The sequence below is a fragment of the Schistocerca americana genome, chromosome 3 (assembly GCF_021461395.2).
Source record: "Schistocerca americana isolate TAMUIC-IGC-003095 chromosome 3, iqSchAmer2.1, whole genome shotgun sequence".
NCBI classification, from domain to species: Eukaryota; Metazoa; Arthropoda; class Insecta; order Orthoptera; family Acrididae; genus Schistocerca; species Schistocerca americana.
Window position 1 is genome coordinate 774325249 of NC_060121.1, and position 20249 is coordinate 774345497.

Below are 20249 nucleotides of genomic sequence, written 5' to 3' on the forward strand. Positions count from 1 at the left end.
GACAGCTTGTTGGTTGTCATGCCTACATAGAATGCAGCACAGTGGTTACAACTTAGCTTGTAAGTCACATGACTGGTTTCGCAGGTAGCCCTGCCTTTGATAGGATAGGTGATGTTAGTGACCAGACTCCAGTAGGTGGTGGTAGGAGGATGTGAGGGACAGGTCTTGCATCTAGGTTTATTACAGGGCTATGAGCCATGAGGTAAGGGATTGGGAGCAGGGGTTGTGTAAGGATGGACGAGTATATTGTGTAGGTTCAGTGGATGGCAGAATACCACAGTAGGAGGGGTGGGAAAGATAGTGGGCAGGACATTTCTCATTTCAAGGCACAATGAGAGGTAATCGAGAGAGAGGCGGAGAATGTAATTCAGTTGCTCCACTCCCGGATGGTACTGAGTTACGAGGGGAATGCTCCTCTAAGGCTGGACTTTGGGAGGTGGTGGGAGACTGGAAACATAGGGCACAGGAGATTTGTTTTTGTACAAGGATGGGAGGATAATTATGGTCAGTGAAGGCTTCAGTGAGACCCTCGGTATATTTTGAAACCACCCGTGGTCTTCACATCTGCAGTGACGAGTAGTCCCTCTCAAAATATACTGAGGGTCTCACTGAAGCCTTCATTGACCAAAATTATCCTCCCAACCTTGTACAAAAATAAATCTCCCGTGCCTGATAATTCCAGTCTCCCGCTACCTCCCAAAGTCCCACAGTCTGGCCACAGGGCCACAGAGGAGCATTCCCCTCGTAACTCAGTACCATCCGGGACTGGAGCAACTGAAATACATTCTCCGCCTCTCTCTCGATTACCTCTCATCGTACCTTGAAGTGAGAAATGTCCTGCCCACTATCTTTCCCACCCCTCCTACTGTGGTATTCCGCCATCCACTGAACCTACTGTTGGTTTGAAAAAGTGATATATTTTTAATGACAAATTTCATTAAGGAATAAATATATTGGGAAGCAGTTGTTAGTATCCCTAGTTCCCTGAACAGGCCACTGCAGGGTGTTCTTGAGTTCACACCACATATAACTTGTATTGCACGTTTTTGTGCCCAAAAAACTTTAGCTTGGCTTGATGAATTACCCCAAAAAATAATCCCATATGACATTACAGAGTGAAAGTTAACATAGTATGCCAGGTTTTTCACTTTTGTATCCCCTATGTCTGACACAATTCACATTGCAAATAGAGATTTGTTTAGATGCTTCAGAAGTTCTGTGGTGTGCTCCTCCCAGTTGAATTTATTACCAAGCTGTAATCCCAAGAATTTAATGCTGTCCTTCTATCTGCTTGTCATCATATGTTAGGCATATACTCGTGGAACACCCCTTACAAGTTATGAACTGCATGTAGTGTGTTCAGTGACAAAGAATTGGTTAGGAACCAGTGATTAATGTCCACTAATATTTTATTAGCCTATCTTTCTAAGACTACCCTTGATTTGCCATGTATTGCAATGTTTGTATCATTGACAAACAAAACAATCTTGGCATCTGGTAATGTTACTGATGAAAGGTCGTTGATATACACAAGAAAAGGTAAGGGGCCTAAGATGGAACCTTGTGGGACCCCACATGTAATTAGTTCCCAATTGGATGATGCCTGATAGCTTAATACATGTCTCTTTCCTAATAACACCATTTGTTTCCTGCCAGAGGTATATGACTGAACCATTTTGCAGCATTATCTGTTACAACATGATATTCTAATTTGCTTAAAAGAATATTGTGATTTACACAGTCAAATGCCTTTGACAGATCACAAAATATACCAGTTGCTGCAATTTTTTGTCTAATGAATTAAGTACATTGTCACTGTAAGTGTAGATAGCATTCTCATTATGAGAACCCTTTAGAAATCCGAATTGAAACTTTGACAGTATGTTATTTGTGATAAGATGGTTATAAAGCTGATTGTACATTATCTTTTCTAAAAATTTTGAGAATGCTGGCGAAAGTGAAACTGGACAGAAATTTGATGCTATTTCTTTATCTCCCTTCTTAAACAGTGGCTTTACACAGCATATTTTAACAATTCAGGAAATACTCCACTGATAAAGAACTGGTAACACAGACAGCTTAATATGTTACTTAAATCAGAATCACATTCTTTAATTAACTTTGTTGATATTTCATCATACCCACTATAGTTCAATTCTTTTATCTTGGCGGCTCGCGCATGCCCGCCCAGACACGGGAGATTGCTGCGTTGCCAGTTGCACATGACGCACGCGCCAATAGAAGCAGCGCCATAGTATAGCATAGTTCGCAAGCTTACGTGTAGGGGGGAGCGCGCAGTTCATGAAGTAAAGCCACCATGGCCGCATTAACCCTTTCGCTGCTACAAAGACGTGCTCCCTGCATTCCGCGCTGTGTGCGATTTTGTCACTCCACTGCTCGCCTGTGCAGACATATCGTGTTCCGACTGCTTTGACGCTCTTTATCAATCGATTCCACAAAAACTATTTGGCCCAAAAATTTGATTTTTACACATCTTCTTGACTGATACCTTCCCCCCATAAATGACTTAATTTTGTTTCGATGTTCAACGCAGTTATTATGCAGCATTAAATATAGTAAACCATTGCACGAAATTTTGAAGAGTTTGCAGAGGTAAAAGTCCATAGATATACTTTCCGTATGGTCAATTTTAGTTGCCACAATGTTGAGAATGAAATGTGGACAAGATACCTAAATTTCATATAAAATTTACTGTATAATAATATCTCATTTAAGTACCACATAGGTGTCGTATGTAATATTGAGAAATATTCCGTCTTTCGCGACTGGAACAAAAGTTTTATTTACACTGAGCACGTTTGGCTTTATTTAAAAGCACTTCAATCAATCAAAAGGAAGTAGACAAAATACATTAAACAAAACTGTGGACTTACAAAAACATTAGAACTTGAATATACCGTCTATCAGTGAAGTGCTCTGAGCTATATCAAATATAATTTTTGTGTGTGGCACACACAAACATCATTTATTTGCTAAAACACTGATCTGCCAACACAAATGTTGAATATTGTGTTACCACAGCACAAAACTGCGAAAGGTGACTTGGCAATGGAGGAGACAAAATACTGTTCACTGAAGATGCTTCAAAAGAGAGAAACGCGTCTGGTCTAAATAAGTCCCTTATTACAGTTGCAGAAGAGGAATATATTTCAGTACCATGGGTAAAACTGCGACTGTGGAACAAAAACAAGAAAGAGAACATGAGTGCCATTGTGTATGTGCCATACCTTTCCTTGATGGAAGTGCATTTGAAATAAAGCCAAACGCGTCCGGTGTAAATAATACTTTTATTAAAGTCACGAAAGACGGAATATTTCTCAATATTACATACGACACCTATGTCGTACTTAAATTAAATGAGATATTGTTATACAGTAAATTTTATATGAAATTTAGGTATCTTGTCCACATTTCATTCTCAACATTGTGGCAACTAAAATCGACCATACGGAAAGTATACGCTATGGACTTCTACCTCTGCAAACTCTTCGAAATTTTGTGCAGTGGTTTACTACATTTAATGCTGCATAATAACTGCGTTGAACATCGAAACAAAATTAAGTCATTTATGGGGGGAAGGTATCAGTCAAGAAGACGTGTAAAAATCAAATTTTTGGGCCAAATAGTTTTTGTCAAATTGAATGATCAGTGTGTCAAAGCAGTGGGAACACCATGTGTCTGCACAGGCGAGCAGTGCAGTGATGACAAAATCGCGCACAGCGTGGAATGCGGGGAGCACGTGTCTGCAGCAGCAAAAGGGTTAATGAAGAGACAAAGCACTAGAAATTTCAAAAAATTGCATTCAAACGAATATAATTCGTGAAGTAAAGCACTTCGATATTGTTTTTAAATAATGAAAATATTAAGCACTGCACAAGGTTTGAACTCATAACCTTTCACGTAGCAGCCCAAAACCTTCACCATTACGCTAACGCACCTCGTCTGACTACACAACCCCACGAGGATAAAAGACATCACGCAAAATACTTACAAACACTGTTGGTGTGACTATGAATTACTCACGCTTCGTCGAAGTACAATAGGAAATAAACAATTACGGCTGTTCTTTATTGCGAAAAGGCGGTTCGTGAGAGTGATACAAACACCTTTCCTTGCTATCGCCTGAATTAGGAGTCTTATTGCTTGTTTGGTTTAATTAATTAATAGAATATGAAGCAATTGGTATAAAGAATGCATTTTCCAAACTTTCTATAAAAGAATGTCTGCTATCAAGACATTGCTTTTGTTCTATTACTTTATTTATGACTGAACGTTTCTAAAACTGAAGATACTCGTCCATGCTCTGCACTGCAGTTGAGATGTGGCAACGTCGTTCTCTGTTCATTGGCTGACTGTGTTTTGTGACATCAGATGCGCAGAACGAACCTAAACTCAGCCGCCAACATAAATGACGCGCACTTTAGATGTTTCTGATTTTAAAGATTTTATGATGAACATTACTTCTGCTGGGCTAGTGAGGGTCAAATTCATATTATGGAAGTTGTTGAGGTATCCCATGGTGGCATCTAGAGAACCTAACAACTCTAACCAATTTTAACTCAGTCAGTATGAAACGTCAGCTATCTTTATTGCATCAAAATATTCGAGGACAGAGAAATAATTAGAGTCCTCAAACCCAGCTGACATATAATCTGTCTCTCTGAACATCATGTCACCACTGGCATAGAACTTTTAAGTGTTACAGGACTTAGATTAGCATTTCACTTTTGTAGAGCAGAAATGGAGAAAGGAGGAGTTGCCTCATTCATCAGGAACTGTCATAAATTTAAGAACATAGACATTCAAAAATTTTGCCTAGAACAGTGTATGAAAGCATGTGCAACAGAAGTAAAATTTCATTAAAAAATTCTTTCATAATATTAAGTGTATATCGAGCACCTACAGGTAACTTTAATCTGTTCACAAGCCACCTTGAAGCTGTACTGGCCTATTTAACAACCAAAAACAAAGAAATAGTGGTTGCTGGTGACTTCAGTGTAGATTTTCTTAAAGATTCTCCCAATAAGAACTTATATGAGTTAGTAACACTATCATTCAACTTAATTCCCACTGTAAAGAAGTCACAGATCACTCATGGAATAAAGGTATCTTGTGAAACAAAAAGAAAACTGTATCTGTCAATCCGAAACAGTTCTGATGTTGATGCTATAGCACATTACAAGAAATACTGCAAAATATTAAAGACTGTAATACGAACATCAAAGAAAATATATTACAAGGAAAAGATAGTCATATCAGATAACAAAATAAAGACAATATGGAATATAGTGAAGGAGGAGACCAGTAAAACTAGAAACGAAGAGGGACAAATAGCATGAAGAGTAAATGATACATTGGTGACGTATGTGTAGAGTGTTGCAGTATTTATAACAAGCTTTTGAACCAGCTATCACTGCATTTGTTTGAAAGATGAGATTGTATTTTATCAACTGTAATTTAAACTTACAACTAAGACTTCAAATGGTTAAATGTAATGTAATCTCAGTACTCTTGTGTGCAATGGAGACATGGACACTTATAAAGACAACAGTGAGGAAAATTAAGGCATTCGAAAGTAGCTATATGGACAAGTGTTAATTAAAAATATCCTGGACACAAAGTATTATCAGTGAAGAAGTTCTAATGTGAATCAAGAAGAATAAGGAATTGAGTATACAATGAAAACCAAAAAACTAGAATAATTTGGCTCTATGATTAGAGGAGAAGGGTACAGTGTCCTGAAACTTGTAATGGATGGAAAAGTTGTAGGAAAAAGATCTGTTGGATGGAGACAACATTGTGGGTAGAGAATCTGAGAGAGTGGTTCAGATGTACTTCCCCACATCTGTTTTGATCCGGAAAGTCAAGAAAAAGATTAGCCCTCATGATGACAAATCTCACCAGAGAGCCATGGCACCTCAAGAGCAAGAAGAAAAAGAAGAAGAAGAAGAAGAAAAAGATGCTGCAGAGAGAACTTATTAGATAAAGTTTTGGTAAGAGTCCCAAGTCTGCGAATGTACTGTAAGTTTGAAGATCAGATCACTTTCAAAACTGCACGGACAGTGTTTCAAATACTCACTGTCATGTTGTCTTGTGGATGATGAAAGACATCCTCTTCAAAGTTGAGAGTATGGTACATTGAGGCATAGAGCTAGTTGTTACAATTCTACTCCTTAAAAAACCTTTTTTCTCCATTTTTTACATTTTATGTGCAGTGCAAAATATATGATTTCTTATTTAATGAGAGATTATCAAAACTTTATTATTCTCTGTGTACTTTCTTAAGGGGCTCCGGAACGCCCTATACTTGCAATGTTAAAATAACGCTTATAAATTACATCTTTCCTCACAAAGTATTTGAGGTAGGAAGTTGAACTTTTTACAGATTATTTATTGGAATATGGGCTACAACTTAACACAGGGATTTTACAAAATTTTAGTTCAGTTATTAAAGATGATTTTTTTTTCAATTGTAATGAAAATTCACAACATTTTTTTTGCAACTTTTTATTTATATATTCAAAAATATACAGTTTTTTGGAAAAAGGCTGTGTTAAATTATGCAGAAGGTACTGTGTAACATTTACTGAAAGTTTGAAACAAATATGTTTGGAAGATCCTTAGAAAACGTGTAATTAGTATGAGAAAATAAAAGTTTTCGGAATCGAGCGACAAAGATTGGATTAACTTTTTAGTCCATTCCAGGTCCATAGGATGGATTATCTTCATCCTCTGCAAACTCCTTCTCCAGCTTCCTCCTCCTGTTTACTCTTGCTTGTATTTCTAGACTCTTTACAGCCCTGTCTGCAGCCCGAAGGCGTTCCTTGTCTAAAGCAAGCATCGCTCGTACCATGTTAGAACCTATCTTCATTCCCATATTTCTAAATACCTTGCACCTTACAATGTTGCCATCATTGAAAGTCGCAACAGCATCATACACACCAAAGTGGAGTGTTTCTATTCCAACAAATACAGTCTTGGGGATTCTCGACCATATAACACTATTTACACTTTCATTGGGGTTTTAAGTTTTTCCGTGAATACACTTTTTCAACAGTTCAGGTGCTGCTAAGTCTCTGAAAATAGGTTTTATCACCTCCATTATTGCATGAGGCAGACTATGCTTATGAGTGTACACTTCACCAGTTAGCAATCCTTTGTTATATTTACACCAACTGTCTTCTTCTTTGGGACACAAGCTATGTTGGGGATTTTCATCGGTTGAAGAAGTATGAAAAAAAAGAGCCCAAACGGCCTTCTTCATTTCGTCGACACTTTGTGTGTTTTGCCTGATAGCCATTCCATAATAGTTCTGTATTTTGTCAATTACACTGTCAGTTAACCTTCCCTTCCCATCCAACCCTTTACCATCACTGAGTTTTTGTTTTTTGTACGAAGCTTTCAGTCGCCGAAGTCTTGTTCCCATTCGCTTCTGTACGTGTCCAATACACTCAAATTTCTGCACTACAACATCACCACCATAGGGCTTCAGTCCTTGAACATGTTTGAAACTTTTAGAATCACCGTCACCAAGGTAATTAACATATCGCACTTTATCACACGCCTCAGAACACTGGAATATACTGGCAACACCAGCCACTTCCATTCCTCCACTACTGCCACTATAGTTAGCTCTGCAATTATTTTCAGGTGTACCTTTATATTTTTGTGGACATCTACAATACTTTGATATTACTGCTAGATCTAAAACTTTCCTTGTATACATACTGGTGGCAGATACTACACCATGAAGAGATGTGTGTCCCCGTTTATGCCAGGTACCATCGAATGCTGCAGTCAAATCTCTGTTACCATTATTTTCCATTACTGCCTCTTCCACAGCGTTCTTCATAGATTCTATACAGACATCTTCTACTTTAGACCCTATTAATTTATTATAGATCGTAAACTTGGTTGGGGGATTTGGAAGATTCATGATGCCACAGAAAATTGCACCTGCAGTAGCACCCTTACCAACTGAACGCAAGGAATAAACAAATCTAATGTTGCGTTCGTAGATTTTGCTACCATTTTCTTCAGTTGCAGTTACTGCAACGCTGTTCCAAAAGGTGGTCATGTATGAACACTTATCACATTTCAGTTGTATTTCACTAGCAAGTCCTACGTGCTTTATTATGGAGAGTTCCAGACCAACTTCACTACAATGAATACATCTTACACAGTTTGAAAAAATTCCTTTGAGAACCGACATATCAAATATTTCATTCACATCCGATTCGCCCATAAAACATTCATAGTTTTCACTCATTGAACCAAGCTTCTTCTGTGAAGTATTTTCTTTCCCACTTTGACTGCTATGGGCAGGTGTACTTGAGAGGTTAGGCTCACTCACTTGGTTATCGTCTTTATTGTTTACAGTAATAACACATACCTTTGGCTTTCCAACATTTCTCCTTTTCTTAAAAGCCTTCAGAGGATTTCTAATAACTTTACTTTTACTCATTATTATACTTCAACAAAACAGAGACTCAAGAAACAGAATTAATTACGAATATTTTCGAGATAACGACAGAGTAAATAAACATGAAACAATCGACAATCACACCAGCGATATATATTGAACCATCACAGGTTAGCCACAACACATACTTTATCTCACATCACTAAAATGTACCTGATGAATACGGACGTTAATAATAACACCATTTGACAGCAGTTTAACAGCGCCACAGTGGGTCACGCCCATGTAGAACACATTTCAAAAAAAATTTAAAAATAGTTGTAGTCTTCGGAATTGAATAAATTATATATCCATTAAAAGGTAATAGTCTGCAGATTCAGAAAACGCAAAAAAGTACAAATTGAACTTTTCATGATTTTGAGCCTTTCTGGAGCCCCTTAATTACTGATAAAAATAATATAATTAATTCATCTTTAAAGAATTATTAGTGATCATCTACATATGCAAACCATGTGGAGGTGAAATTTTCAGTGAGCAAATTGTTGTTTGTTTCTGAATTGAGGTAGTCAATTTGATAGACCTTATTCTCCTCTTCTCAATGAACATCTTACTTTTTCCAAAAACTTCACATTTCAAAAGTTTTTCATATTCAGTATGTTTGTATTCCAGAACATTCCAATCTTATCTTGTGATTATTTCCCAGTACCATAGTTCTGTAGCCATGATTTTTCTGAACCCAAAAAAATTTGCTTTCATAAAAAAAGATCTTACTAGTTTGTTAATTATTCAGTTTGAAAAATTTCAGCTTCTCCAAACTTTTTAGCATTCTTGGGAAATTTCCTTTTACATAGAAATCATCTTCATAAAATAGTACCTCTAACTTTGTCATTGTCTAGTTAACCAGCTCATAGTTAAACTAAATTATCAGTTTAATAAGTCGTGGCTGCAAAATACAAACATATATTATTTACAGAAGAATGGATAAACCAACCTCAGGGAAGATCAGTTTTGATTCTGGAGAAATGTAGGAACACATGAGGCAGTACTGACCCTACAAGTTATCTGAGAAAGCTGGATACGGAAAGGCAAACCCACATTTATAGCTTTTGTAGATTTGGAGAAGGCTTTTGACAGTGTGAAGTGGAATATACTCCTTAAAATTCCAGAAAAGAGCTGGGATAAAATACAAGAATAAAAATGTTATGTACAACTTATACAGAGACCAGAAGGTAATTATAATAGCCAAGGGGCATGAAAGGGAAGCAGGATTTGGGAATGGAGTTGGCAGGATTGTAGCCTATACCCGATGTTGTTCATGTTATACATTAAAAGATACCAAAGAAAAATGTGGAGAAGGAATGCTCAGGAAAAAGAAATAAAAACTTCGAAGTTTGCCGTCAAAGACAGGAAAGGTCATAAGTCTTGGAAGAACAGTTGAACAGAATGGACACTGTCTTGAAAGGACAGTACAAGATGAACATAACAAAAGCAAAATAAAGCTAATGGAATGTAGTCAAATTAAATCAGCCAATGTAGAGAGAGTTAGCTTAAGAAACAAGACACTAAAAGTAGTAGGTGAGTTTTGTTGTAAGTGCAGTAAAATTACTGATAATTTCCAAAGTAGAGAGAATATAAAATGTAGACTGACAATGGTAAGAAAAGTGTTTTTGAAGAAGAGGAATTTGTTAACATCGAATTTAGATTTATGTGTTAGGAAATCTTTTCTGAAAGTATTTGTCTGTAGTGTAGTCTTGTACAGAAGTGAAATGCAGATGATAAGCAGTTCAGAAAAGAAGAGAATAGAAACTTTTGAACTGTGGTGCCACAGAAGAATGCTGAAGGTTAGATGGGTAGATCACGTAACTAGTGAGAAGGCGAAATTTTTTGGTAACATTTGTGGGAAACAGCAATCTTTTAAGCTGTATAAAATTAGTGAAAAAACATTGTAGATCGCAAGGGTTATTTTATTTAAAATCACTGGTTTTGGCATAGTCTTGGGCCCTTTTCAGAATAGCACCATCAGCTGAAGTTTCAGCGACTGAGGTCTACTGATTGATCTGGACATCATCTACTTCAGCTAATGGTGCTATTCTGAACATATCCTAAGACTAGGCTGAAACCAGTCATTTTAAATAAAATAGCCCTCACAATGTAGACTATTTTTCATTAATTTCAGTGAGAAGGTACTGAATAGAACTGAGGAGAAAAGAAATTTGTGCTTGACTTAGAGAAGAGATCGGTTGATGGGACAGCTTCTGAGACATCAAAGGCTCAGCAATTTAGTATTGAAGGGAAGTGTGGGAAGTAAAATTGTGGAGTGAGACCAAGAGATGAGTATGATATATAGGTTCAAAAGGATGTATGTTGCAGTAATTATTTGGAGGTAAAGAGACTTGCACAGGATAGAGCAGCATGGAGAGCTGCCTGAAATCGGTCTCTAGGCTGAAGACCAGAGCAACAACAGTTAAACTGATAAGCTTCTTTGCCAGTTGTATCTTTTAATGTTTCTGATATCTATGTTGATGTTCAACATGTAATAACAAATTTTGATTTTTAATGTTATATGCTTCTAAAGCAGACCTGTTGTACAAAGATCCAGTCAGTCAGTGGTTAGATATCAAGAAGCCAACATGTATTCAGTTTGAAAGAGTCTGTAGTGAGAATCCAAATTGCACAGGTACTATGTATAAGTGAGTTATTGCCCTGGGAAACAACTTACATATCATGTAGCCATTTGTGTCAGTTAGTCTCTGCTGAGAAATCAAATTACCAGCATCTTTTCATCGCTATTAGTTAGTTTGCGCAAAGCTATCAGAATGTAATTGTCGATGTGACTCATTTAGATTACTATGCCAATCAATGTCCATATTAAAAAGTGAAAGTGTGCCATGACTATGTAACCAAGAAAACATTATGTTATTTGTCATTCAGAACTCGATAATTAAAGTGTGCAGTAATTATATTGCCATTCTTTCAGAACAATCTTAATTTAGTAGAAGTACTGACTTGTGATAAATTAAATGTCTAAATTCATGAATACAAACTGGTCATGGCAGTATTACTTGTCAATAATTAATTTCTACAATGTTGTGTTTGTTATTTAATGAGTAGTCACCAAATCAATGATCTGAGGAAGGCGTAAACAAAGGAAAGCTACGAGACTTCTGAGATCAAATCCAGGTCATTAATGCTTCAGGCACCCATGGAGAACCACTGTCAGCTCTCATAGTAGCTAACATACCAGTTTCTCACAGCCATTGTTGTAATCGGATCAATATGATATGTGATGTCATAATTATAACAGAAACTGAAGACTCAGTATCTGTGCCAAACATTTTTTTATATCCAAATGGCACATTTCCAGACATGGCTTCCTTATATGGGTCAACTGAAGACTGGGATGCAACCAGTTGGCTGTGACCAGTGACGTCATAGTGTATTCATAGATATTAATATTTTTATTTTTTAACCATAGATAATAAATTGGTTATGTTCTCTAGTGAGGCGTCATCATTGTAAATTGGAATAAATGAATGTGTTTTCAAAAGACAGGGCTAGACATTGCGTACAATTTTTGTCACTCACATTAATTTAAATCATTTGTTCATTTCAATTCATTCAGTACTTATTTCCATTCTTAGAGAGTTTGAGATATTTTGGAAGAATTGTTTTTCATGCGGGACAATTTTTGCTTTTTTTTTGTATGGATTTACCTATGAATATGGAAGACTTGAAGCAGGATTTGTCAGCTGAAGTATGGGATACAAATTTTATGGATGTCTCACTCTTTTCACCTTTGCTATTACTAGTATCAGCTGAAGAACAGGATGCTAGTAGTAACAGAGACAAAAAAGCACCTGTAAAATTTGTATCCCATACAACAGTTGACCTACACAGGTCAACTGAAAAATAGGATACTTGTGCTAGCGAAGACAAAAAAGTCAACACATGTTAAATTTGTATCCCATACTGCAGTTAATCTATATAGATTAACTCAATTTGTCAACTGAGGTATTACATACTAACATTATTTCTGTGCCTTTTTTTCCTCTCTTTTTTGCACTAGCATCCCATTCTTCAGTTGAGTTATGTAGGTCAGTTGCAGAATAGGATACTAGGACTCAAGGAAGTGAGATACTTAACATTATGTTCACCATCTGTTTCCTCTGTTGTATCCCATTCTCCAGTAATCCCCCTTATCCATACTTCTCTCTTATCCATACTTTTCTCTACAACCTCCAGAAGCTTGTAACAGAAATTGTGAAACACACTGTACATTCACCGTTATATTTATAGAAAAAATTGACATTTACCGCAAAGGCTAAGGAAGTAAAGTCTTGAATTTTTTGTGCTGGAATAATGGCTGCTTAATACATCATCAGTTTAATGTTGCAGCCATGTTTCAATGGACAGCCACATCTTGAAGCCAGATTTGAGTGTCCAATCTGTCTTCAGTGCATGAGAAATCCCATCTTGACAGCATGTGGGCATCGATTTTGCAGTGACTGCATTACAGACTGGCTGAGGTTTGTAATTATTAATACTTTGAATCAGAACTGCATTTATTTTTTAAATGGTTTAATTTTGTGTTCTTTTCATTCTGTAGTATTTCCTTTGGGAAATTTAACAAACACTGTATCATTTTACCCCCACAAATTCTTTCAATCCATTCCCTGTGGCATCATCATAGGAAATTCTGTGGCTTTCGTTGCCACATTGTTGACGTAATAGATCATGGAGATGTCATAGCTGTTTCAGGAAGAAAAATTATTACAGTGCAAGTAATTTCTAGGCACCATAAATTCTGCTGCAAAGTCATAATTCAAGAGGAAATGCTCAGTAACAAGTTTCTGGCTGCCACTAGGACATCAAAGACAGAGGGATCTCTGATGAGCTGCATTTTTTTTTTTTTTTTTTACCATAAAAGCATAGATTTGTGTGTTATACTAGAAATTGATTGCTACCTTTAGCACACTGTGAAAGTTGGGTGTATCTATCCAAACAAAAAGTGAACACATTTTCAGACAGATCAAGTAATTACCTATATTGGCTTGCACATATGGACAACATGGTCACTCAGCAGAGGAAGAGACCATAAAAGAAATTTCCAACTGTTCCCCGAATGTCTCCTAGTGGTGGAACATGACTCGTGCATTCGCTCATTCATGTGTTCATTCATTGTATTCTGGAGACCCATTAAGAAGGAGAATTTTAAGGGGTGAGACTTTTCCACATAATGAGCTTTTACAAGCATTTCTTGACATGAAAAAATGTGAATCGGTGATCATAATATCGTGCATTATGAGTATAGATGTCTCAAGGCTTTTAATGAATCTTTGCTTTGCTTCAGTTTGATCACCAATATTAATATTGCGAGGTTGCAGTGAAGGGTGCAAGTGATGTGTTGTAACAAATGTGGGTGAAAAAAATGCCGGAAATTGGCCAGCAATAGCTTGGGGACTAATGAACACATCTCCATCATCACACATATGGGTTAACAGCTCTGGAAATCGTAACACTGAAAGATAATTTCACCTCACAGAATTTTGTGCTACTAAAACTGATTCTAATCTGAGAAACAAGAGAGAAACCTGTCAAAATGTAACATAGTAACATATTGTGGCTACTACATAATACACTTATTATATGTGTAAAAAGAAACATGTATTACAGGCTGCTGAAGATGCTTCACAAATAAAAGAATCAAAACATGTATGGCAATAAATAAACAGCCTTTCATTTAGTTCCATAGACAGAACATACCTCCATGAACAGAGAGAACTTGTTGAACTTTGAAAGAAAACCATGACAAAGTTCTTTGAACCAATCTGTAAAGAGAACATTTGGAGACATAGGAAGAATTGAGAACTGTACGACCTAGTGAAAAACAAAACATTTTGCAGAAAATAAAAGCATTGGGAACAAGTGTGGAAGCGCACTTTGCTATGAGGCCAGACACTGTCTGGGCCAAAGCTGTGCTTGAAGGGAAACCTAAATGGTACACGCTCAGTTGGAAGACCAAAGAAGCAATGGGAGGATGAACTGCAGAAGGACCTTCAGCAGTTGGATGTGCACGAGGACTAATGCATAAGACTGACACCTGTGGAAGAACATTGTAAGGTCTGTGCATGATCTTTAGGATCCATGATCGCTGATATGTGTATATGAACTTTGGCCTGTATGTCAGACATCTACTGAAGATCATACTATATACTTCGACAGATTGTGTACTTATATAATTCAGTTATCTAAATACAAAGATGATGTGACTTACCAAACGAAAGTGCTGGCATGTTGATAGACACACAAACAAACACAAACATACACACAAAATTCAAGCTTTCGCAACCAGCGGTTGCTTCTTCAGGAAAGAGGGAAGGAGAGGGAAAGACGAAAGGATGTGGGTTTTAAGGGAGAGGGTAAGGAGTCATTCCAATCCCGGGAGCGGACTTACCTTATGGGGAAAAAAGGACAGGTATACACTCGCCCGCGCGCGCGCGCAGAGAGGATATACTGAAGGGCAAGTTCCCATCTCCGGAGTTATGACAGGTTGGTGTTAGTGGGAAGTATCCAGATAACCCGGACGGTGTAACACTGTGACAAGATGTGCTGGCCATGCACCAAGGCATGTTTAGCCACAGGGTGATCCTCATTACCAACAAACACTGTCTGCCATTTGCATGAATTTGTGATTGGCTAACAAAAAACCCATGTTACAATGTAAAAGAATTCTGTTATGTAGACAGCGTTGATTTTAATGTTTAAGATTATGACTGTACTCTTTCACTTGATGTGTGCAATGTTCAATTTAGTATTTAAACCTATAGCTGCACTGTTTTGTTAAGTTGTTTACTTTGTACATGTAATGTGAATATTAATTTCAATATTTTGATTGTAAATATTACATTCTGTCACTAAAAATGCATATTCTACTGTATGTGATCAACAGCAAATAAAGAATCTGAATCTACATAATTAGTTAAAAAATTATCAGTACATAGACCTTTCTTCAAGTGGTTAATTACACCCAATAAATATTTGGAAAAAATCGTTTCCTGTGGCAACAGTTGTGCAGTTTTATTTATTATGTTCAGGTTTTGGCGTCCATCTTCACAGGAGGTGGTAATATACATCAGTTGATCAAAAATACATCTGTGCCAAAAATGGCAACATAAAGTACGAAGGGCATTTGAAAAGTGTGTGCAAAGTCCGAGAGATGGCACAACCGGCACATATCGAGGTCACGTTTAGTTAGTAGCATCTTTGGAAAGAACGCACACCAGGTTTCAGACACATTGGTCTATTTCTTTGTGTTTGGCATTCGTGTGAATCAAGGAAGTCAAGTGATTGAAAAAAATGGACGAAAAAGAACTTCATGTGGTGATTAAACATTGTTTTATGAAAGGCAAAATGCCTCAGGAGACTAAAGAGTAGCTTGATAAACATTACGGTGACTCTGCACCTTTGATTAGAACAGTTTATAAGTGGTTTCAAACATTTTGGAGTGGCCATATGGGCACAAACGATGCTGAACGTTCTGGATGTCCTGTGGAGACTACAACTCCAGAAATCATTGATGAAATCCATGCTATGGTGATGGATGACAGAAGAGTTAAGGTGTGTGAGATTGCTAGTGCTGTGGCCATCTTGAATAAATGGGTACTTAATATTTTGCATAAACATTTGGGCTTAAGAAAGCTATCAGCATGATGGGTTCCACGATTGCTCGTGCTTGACCAAAAACGGAATTGTGTGAAGTGTTGCAAGGATGGTTTGCAGCTGTTCAGGAAGAATCCGCAGGACTTTAAGCATCCTTTCATCACTGTGGATGAAACATGGATACATTACTATACTACTGAGACTGACAGCTATCTAAACAATGGGTTACCAAGGGAGAATCTGCACCAAAAAAGACGAAGACCATTCCTTCGGCCGGAAATGTTATGGTGACTGTCTTTTGGGATTCACAAGGGATAATCCTCATTGACTATCTGGAAAAGGGTAAAACTATTACAGTTGCATATTATTCATCGTTATTGGACCGTTTGAAAACCGAGCTGCAAGAAAAACGCCGGTGATTGAACCGCAAAAAAGTCCTTTTCCATCCCAACAATGCACCAGCACGCACCTCAGCAGCTATGGTCGCAAAATTAATGGAAATAGTATTCCACCTCATTCCACTTCCCCCCCGTATTCTCCAGACTTGGCTCCCTCTGAGTACTATTTGTTCCCCAATTTGAAGAAATGGCTGGTGGGACAAAGATTTTATTCAAAAGAGGAGGTGATTGCAGCAACTAATAGCTATTTTGCAGATTTGGACAATTCCTATTATTCGGAAGGGATCAACAAATTAGAACAGTGTTCGACAAATTGTAGAAGTCTAAAAGGAGACTATGTCGAAAAATAAAAAAGATTTACCCCAAATACGTAAGTAGTTTTTATTTTTGCACGCACTTTTCAAATGCCCCTGTATAACTTGTCACAAATTATCGCAATAATTGTTTCATGTAATTCTACTGCAGTGGACACTCAATGAAGCTATTACATTCACAATGCACAACCCTATAAGGATAAATATGCAGTGTCGGGTGTATACAAATTAGAGTTAGCGATTGTGAAATGTCATATATAGGCCAGACTCGCTGAATGTTTAAAACCAGGTTCTGTGAACACATGCTGGTAAAGGCTGGGTTAAACAGAAGTCCGAATTTCCTGAGCATCTAAGTCAAGCAGGCACCAGTCTCCCACACTCGAAACCTTTCACCCACACTAGAAAACTTGAGAATACTATGCCTTGCTCAGAAGAGTAAAAAGCTGAATCTATCAAGGAGCTGGAATTAGTTAAACATCTTTATGTTGATAAAAAAAAGTTGCTGAAGTATCAAATAATTAACAGAAATCAAGTATATTATGATACAATGTTTAGAATGTTGCTAAAATGATACCTTTTATTTTATGTCAACGTCATTATTTTTAACTTATTTGTTTTCTTGTGAATGAAGTTGGGGGAGCTGTATTTCAAGGCCAGGTTATTGATGACCTTATTTTATCACAATTGACTTGGCCTTTTTAAATTCTGTGCCTTACATTTCTTTATATTAATGACTAAAACTAGGCCTTTTCTCTAGTTTGCAATGCTTATGACTGCCACTTATCCTGATGCGTTGTGCATTACAATTTAATGACATGATGACTCTCCATTTCTCATGTCTTCATTTTACCAATTTGTGTAGGGGTATCTTAATGTACTTTTGGTTTCTTGTGATTGTAATGGATTGCACATATGCATCATAATTTATTAGTTTTATGTTGTTTTTGTATTTCGCAGATGTGCCTTTTGCCAGTCGTGCATGCCTCCTATCCACCTATTGCTGCATTATATGCGTTGTTAGTATGTATGACTCATACCACATTTATTTTGTATGTGTGGCCTGATCTTTTTGCCACTATGGTGGAGTCAGCTGCCACGCTCAAGGTTTATTGTTTTTATAGACCATCTGTAGATGCCCCAAAGGGTGAAATGAGTCATCGATATTAAATAACTTTGCAACCGTGACTGTTTTTACTCTGGAGCAATTCAAAACTGGGTGCTGTAGCACCCTACCACAATGGAATGAACATTCAATTGAATAATATTCTGGTTACTGGTATTGTCTTTCAAATGATTTCATTGATTTTGATTCCTGTTTCCTAATTTGGGGTTAAATCTTTCCGAGTTCCTGTCAGATTCAAGCTACAACACTATCTACCTTACAAAAAGTTGATTTCTTTTGTCTCAGGAAGTCAGGTAATTCTTACCTGCTGTGTACAAGTTATCACCTATTATGTCTTTCCACCATGCATTGCAGTGGTATCTCACCTATACTTCTGACAGTTAATACCTACCTCTTATATGTGCTAGGGGAGTTTATCCTTACTATTCTTTCGACTACATCTCTGTAAGTATTTGTAGCTATTAAAGACATAACCCTGAAGTGTAGTCAGATTCATTTAGTTCTATATTTTGCAGTTCACTGATTATAAGAACACCAGAACATAAGTATTTATATCCACAATTAAACATACAGTTTTGTGATCTGGAGAATTTCATAATTTTTAATAATAATTGTACAAGATTTGTGTATGAGAAAGCAATTGTAACAATTTATTTAGAACCTTTATTCATACACATCTAATCATTTACTTTGTTTCCCAGGCAAAAAGACCAGAGTTGTCCTATTGATAGCCTTCCTATCAATCAGGAGACAGATCTGTTTCCTGACAACTTCACCCGTCGTGAGATTCAGGAACTTGATCTCCATTCTTCGTCCTGTAGTTATGAGGTATGAGCAGTAACACAAAACACTATTTTTTAATTTTAACAGAAACTTGACATTTCCCTTGTTTGAAATTTAAATATTCTAATTGCCAGATTTCTGATGAATGAGTCACTGAATATTTCCCAGAAGTTTAAATTGGCAGAACAGGTGTCAGTTTGAATTAAATGGTGAAGTTCAATTGAAGTCATCTTAACAAACTTCAGTCATGTGAAACTCAGATAGTGGCACATTTGACACAGAAAACTAGCAACAATCTAATAGAGTTACCTCCAGTAATTTATGAGATAGGCCCATGCTCAAGATGTAGTTCTTGTAAGTTATATAACGTTGAATTGTCACAGAGTAGAAAATAAGATGTACATACACGTATACAGTGTAACAAAAAGTTTGTCTACTGAGGATTAATGAAATTTCCCAAATGTAATGGAATTTGACAAGATTGCAACAAAACAAATGTAAACATTCTTACAATAAGTGACCAGGGTTGCCACAAGTTCTGGAAAACAAGGAATATCAGGGAATTTCAAACATGTCAAGGAAATATCAGGGAAATTTGAAAAACAAAAATGGGAAAAATCTCGTTTTTGTCTCAGTAGATGAAATGGTTTGTTTACTGAAATGTCATGCGTCGTCACTGGCTGGGCATAGCTGAGTATGTGCGCCACTTCGCTACTCCTGCACTCTTACTGCTTCTCCTCCCCCTACCACTCCCCACAGCTTGCAGTCAGTGCTGCCACCACTTTTTGTCACTAACCTAGCAGCTACTGACGAGAGGCAGGGAGACGGGAGGAGTGGTTTGTTAGGATCTGATTCTCAGAGATTGTTGTCGCAGCAGCCAGAGATGGTGGTCATGTGTGCGTGAGCTGTGTCTGACTGACTGTGTGAATGTGTGTATGACCTTGTTTTCTTACAAAGTCTATGGCTGACAATTTATTTGTGAGAGTGCGATTGTCTTTTCTACGTGCCTGTCTGTGGCTCAGCGATCATCTTTGTGGTGAGTTGCTACCTATCCTCATTAGTATTGATTCTCAGAGTATTTGCGTAAGTTATCTGTTGCATGGATTGATTAATGTGGCCTCATTTCAACATGGTGTCTGTGACATGTGAATAGCTGGCCACACGAGGGGACTTCCACAACGGACCAAAACCACAGGCCATTTCTGTAGGTGTCTCTAACAGATCAGGCCTGCCAATTTTAAACCCATCATTTCCCACTAATGTGCAGTCCCTGCCCATCGGATCTAATCTCACCAATCTGCCTGGAGTCCAGGTGTGTGTGTGTGTGTGTGTGTGTGTGTGTGTGTGTGTGTGTGTGTGTGTGTGATGCATCAGATTTTTGTGGTTTATCCAAGGACCCAGGACTGCGATGCCCCTCAGCTGGCCAGAGACCATGGGCGATGGATATCAGGAATTGCGACTGTACATTGTACAGTGCAGCATTTTACAGACATTTTATTTTTTCTAGTACATTTTGGCCCTTAGAAAAT

At 37.3% G+C, this 20249-nt stretch overlaps 1 protein-coding gene across 1 annotated transcript in view; it reads left to right on the forward strand.

Moving 5' to 3' along the window:
- Positions 1 to 20249, forward strand: part of LOC124607310 (TNF receptor-associated factor 6-B) — an 80195-nt gene that overhangs the window by 20072 nt on the left and 39874 nt on the right. Inside the window, exons 3-4 of the mRNA XM_047139607.1 lie at positions 12839 to 12969; positions 18639 to 18765. Of these exons, the coding sequence (XP_046995563.1) occupies positions 12839 to 12969; positions 18639 to 18765 (258 nt within the window). The remainder of the gene's footprint in view (positions 1 to 12838; positions 12970 to 18638; positions 18766 to 20249) is intronic.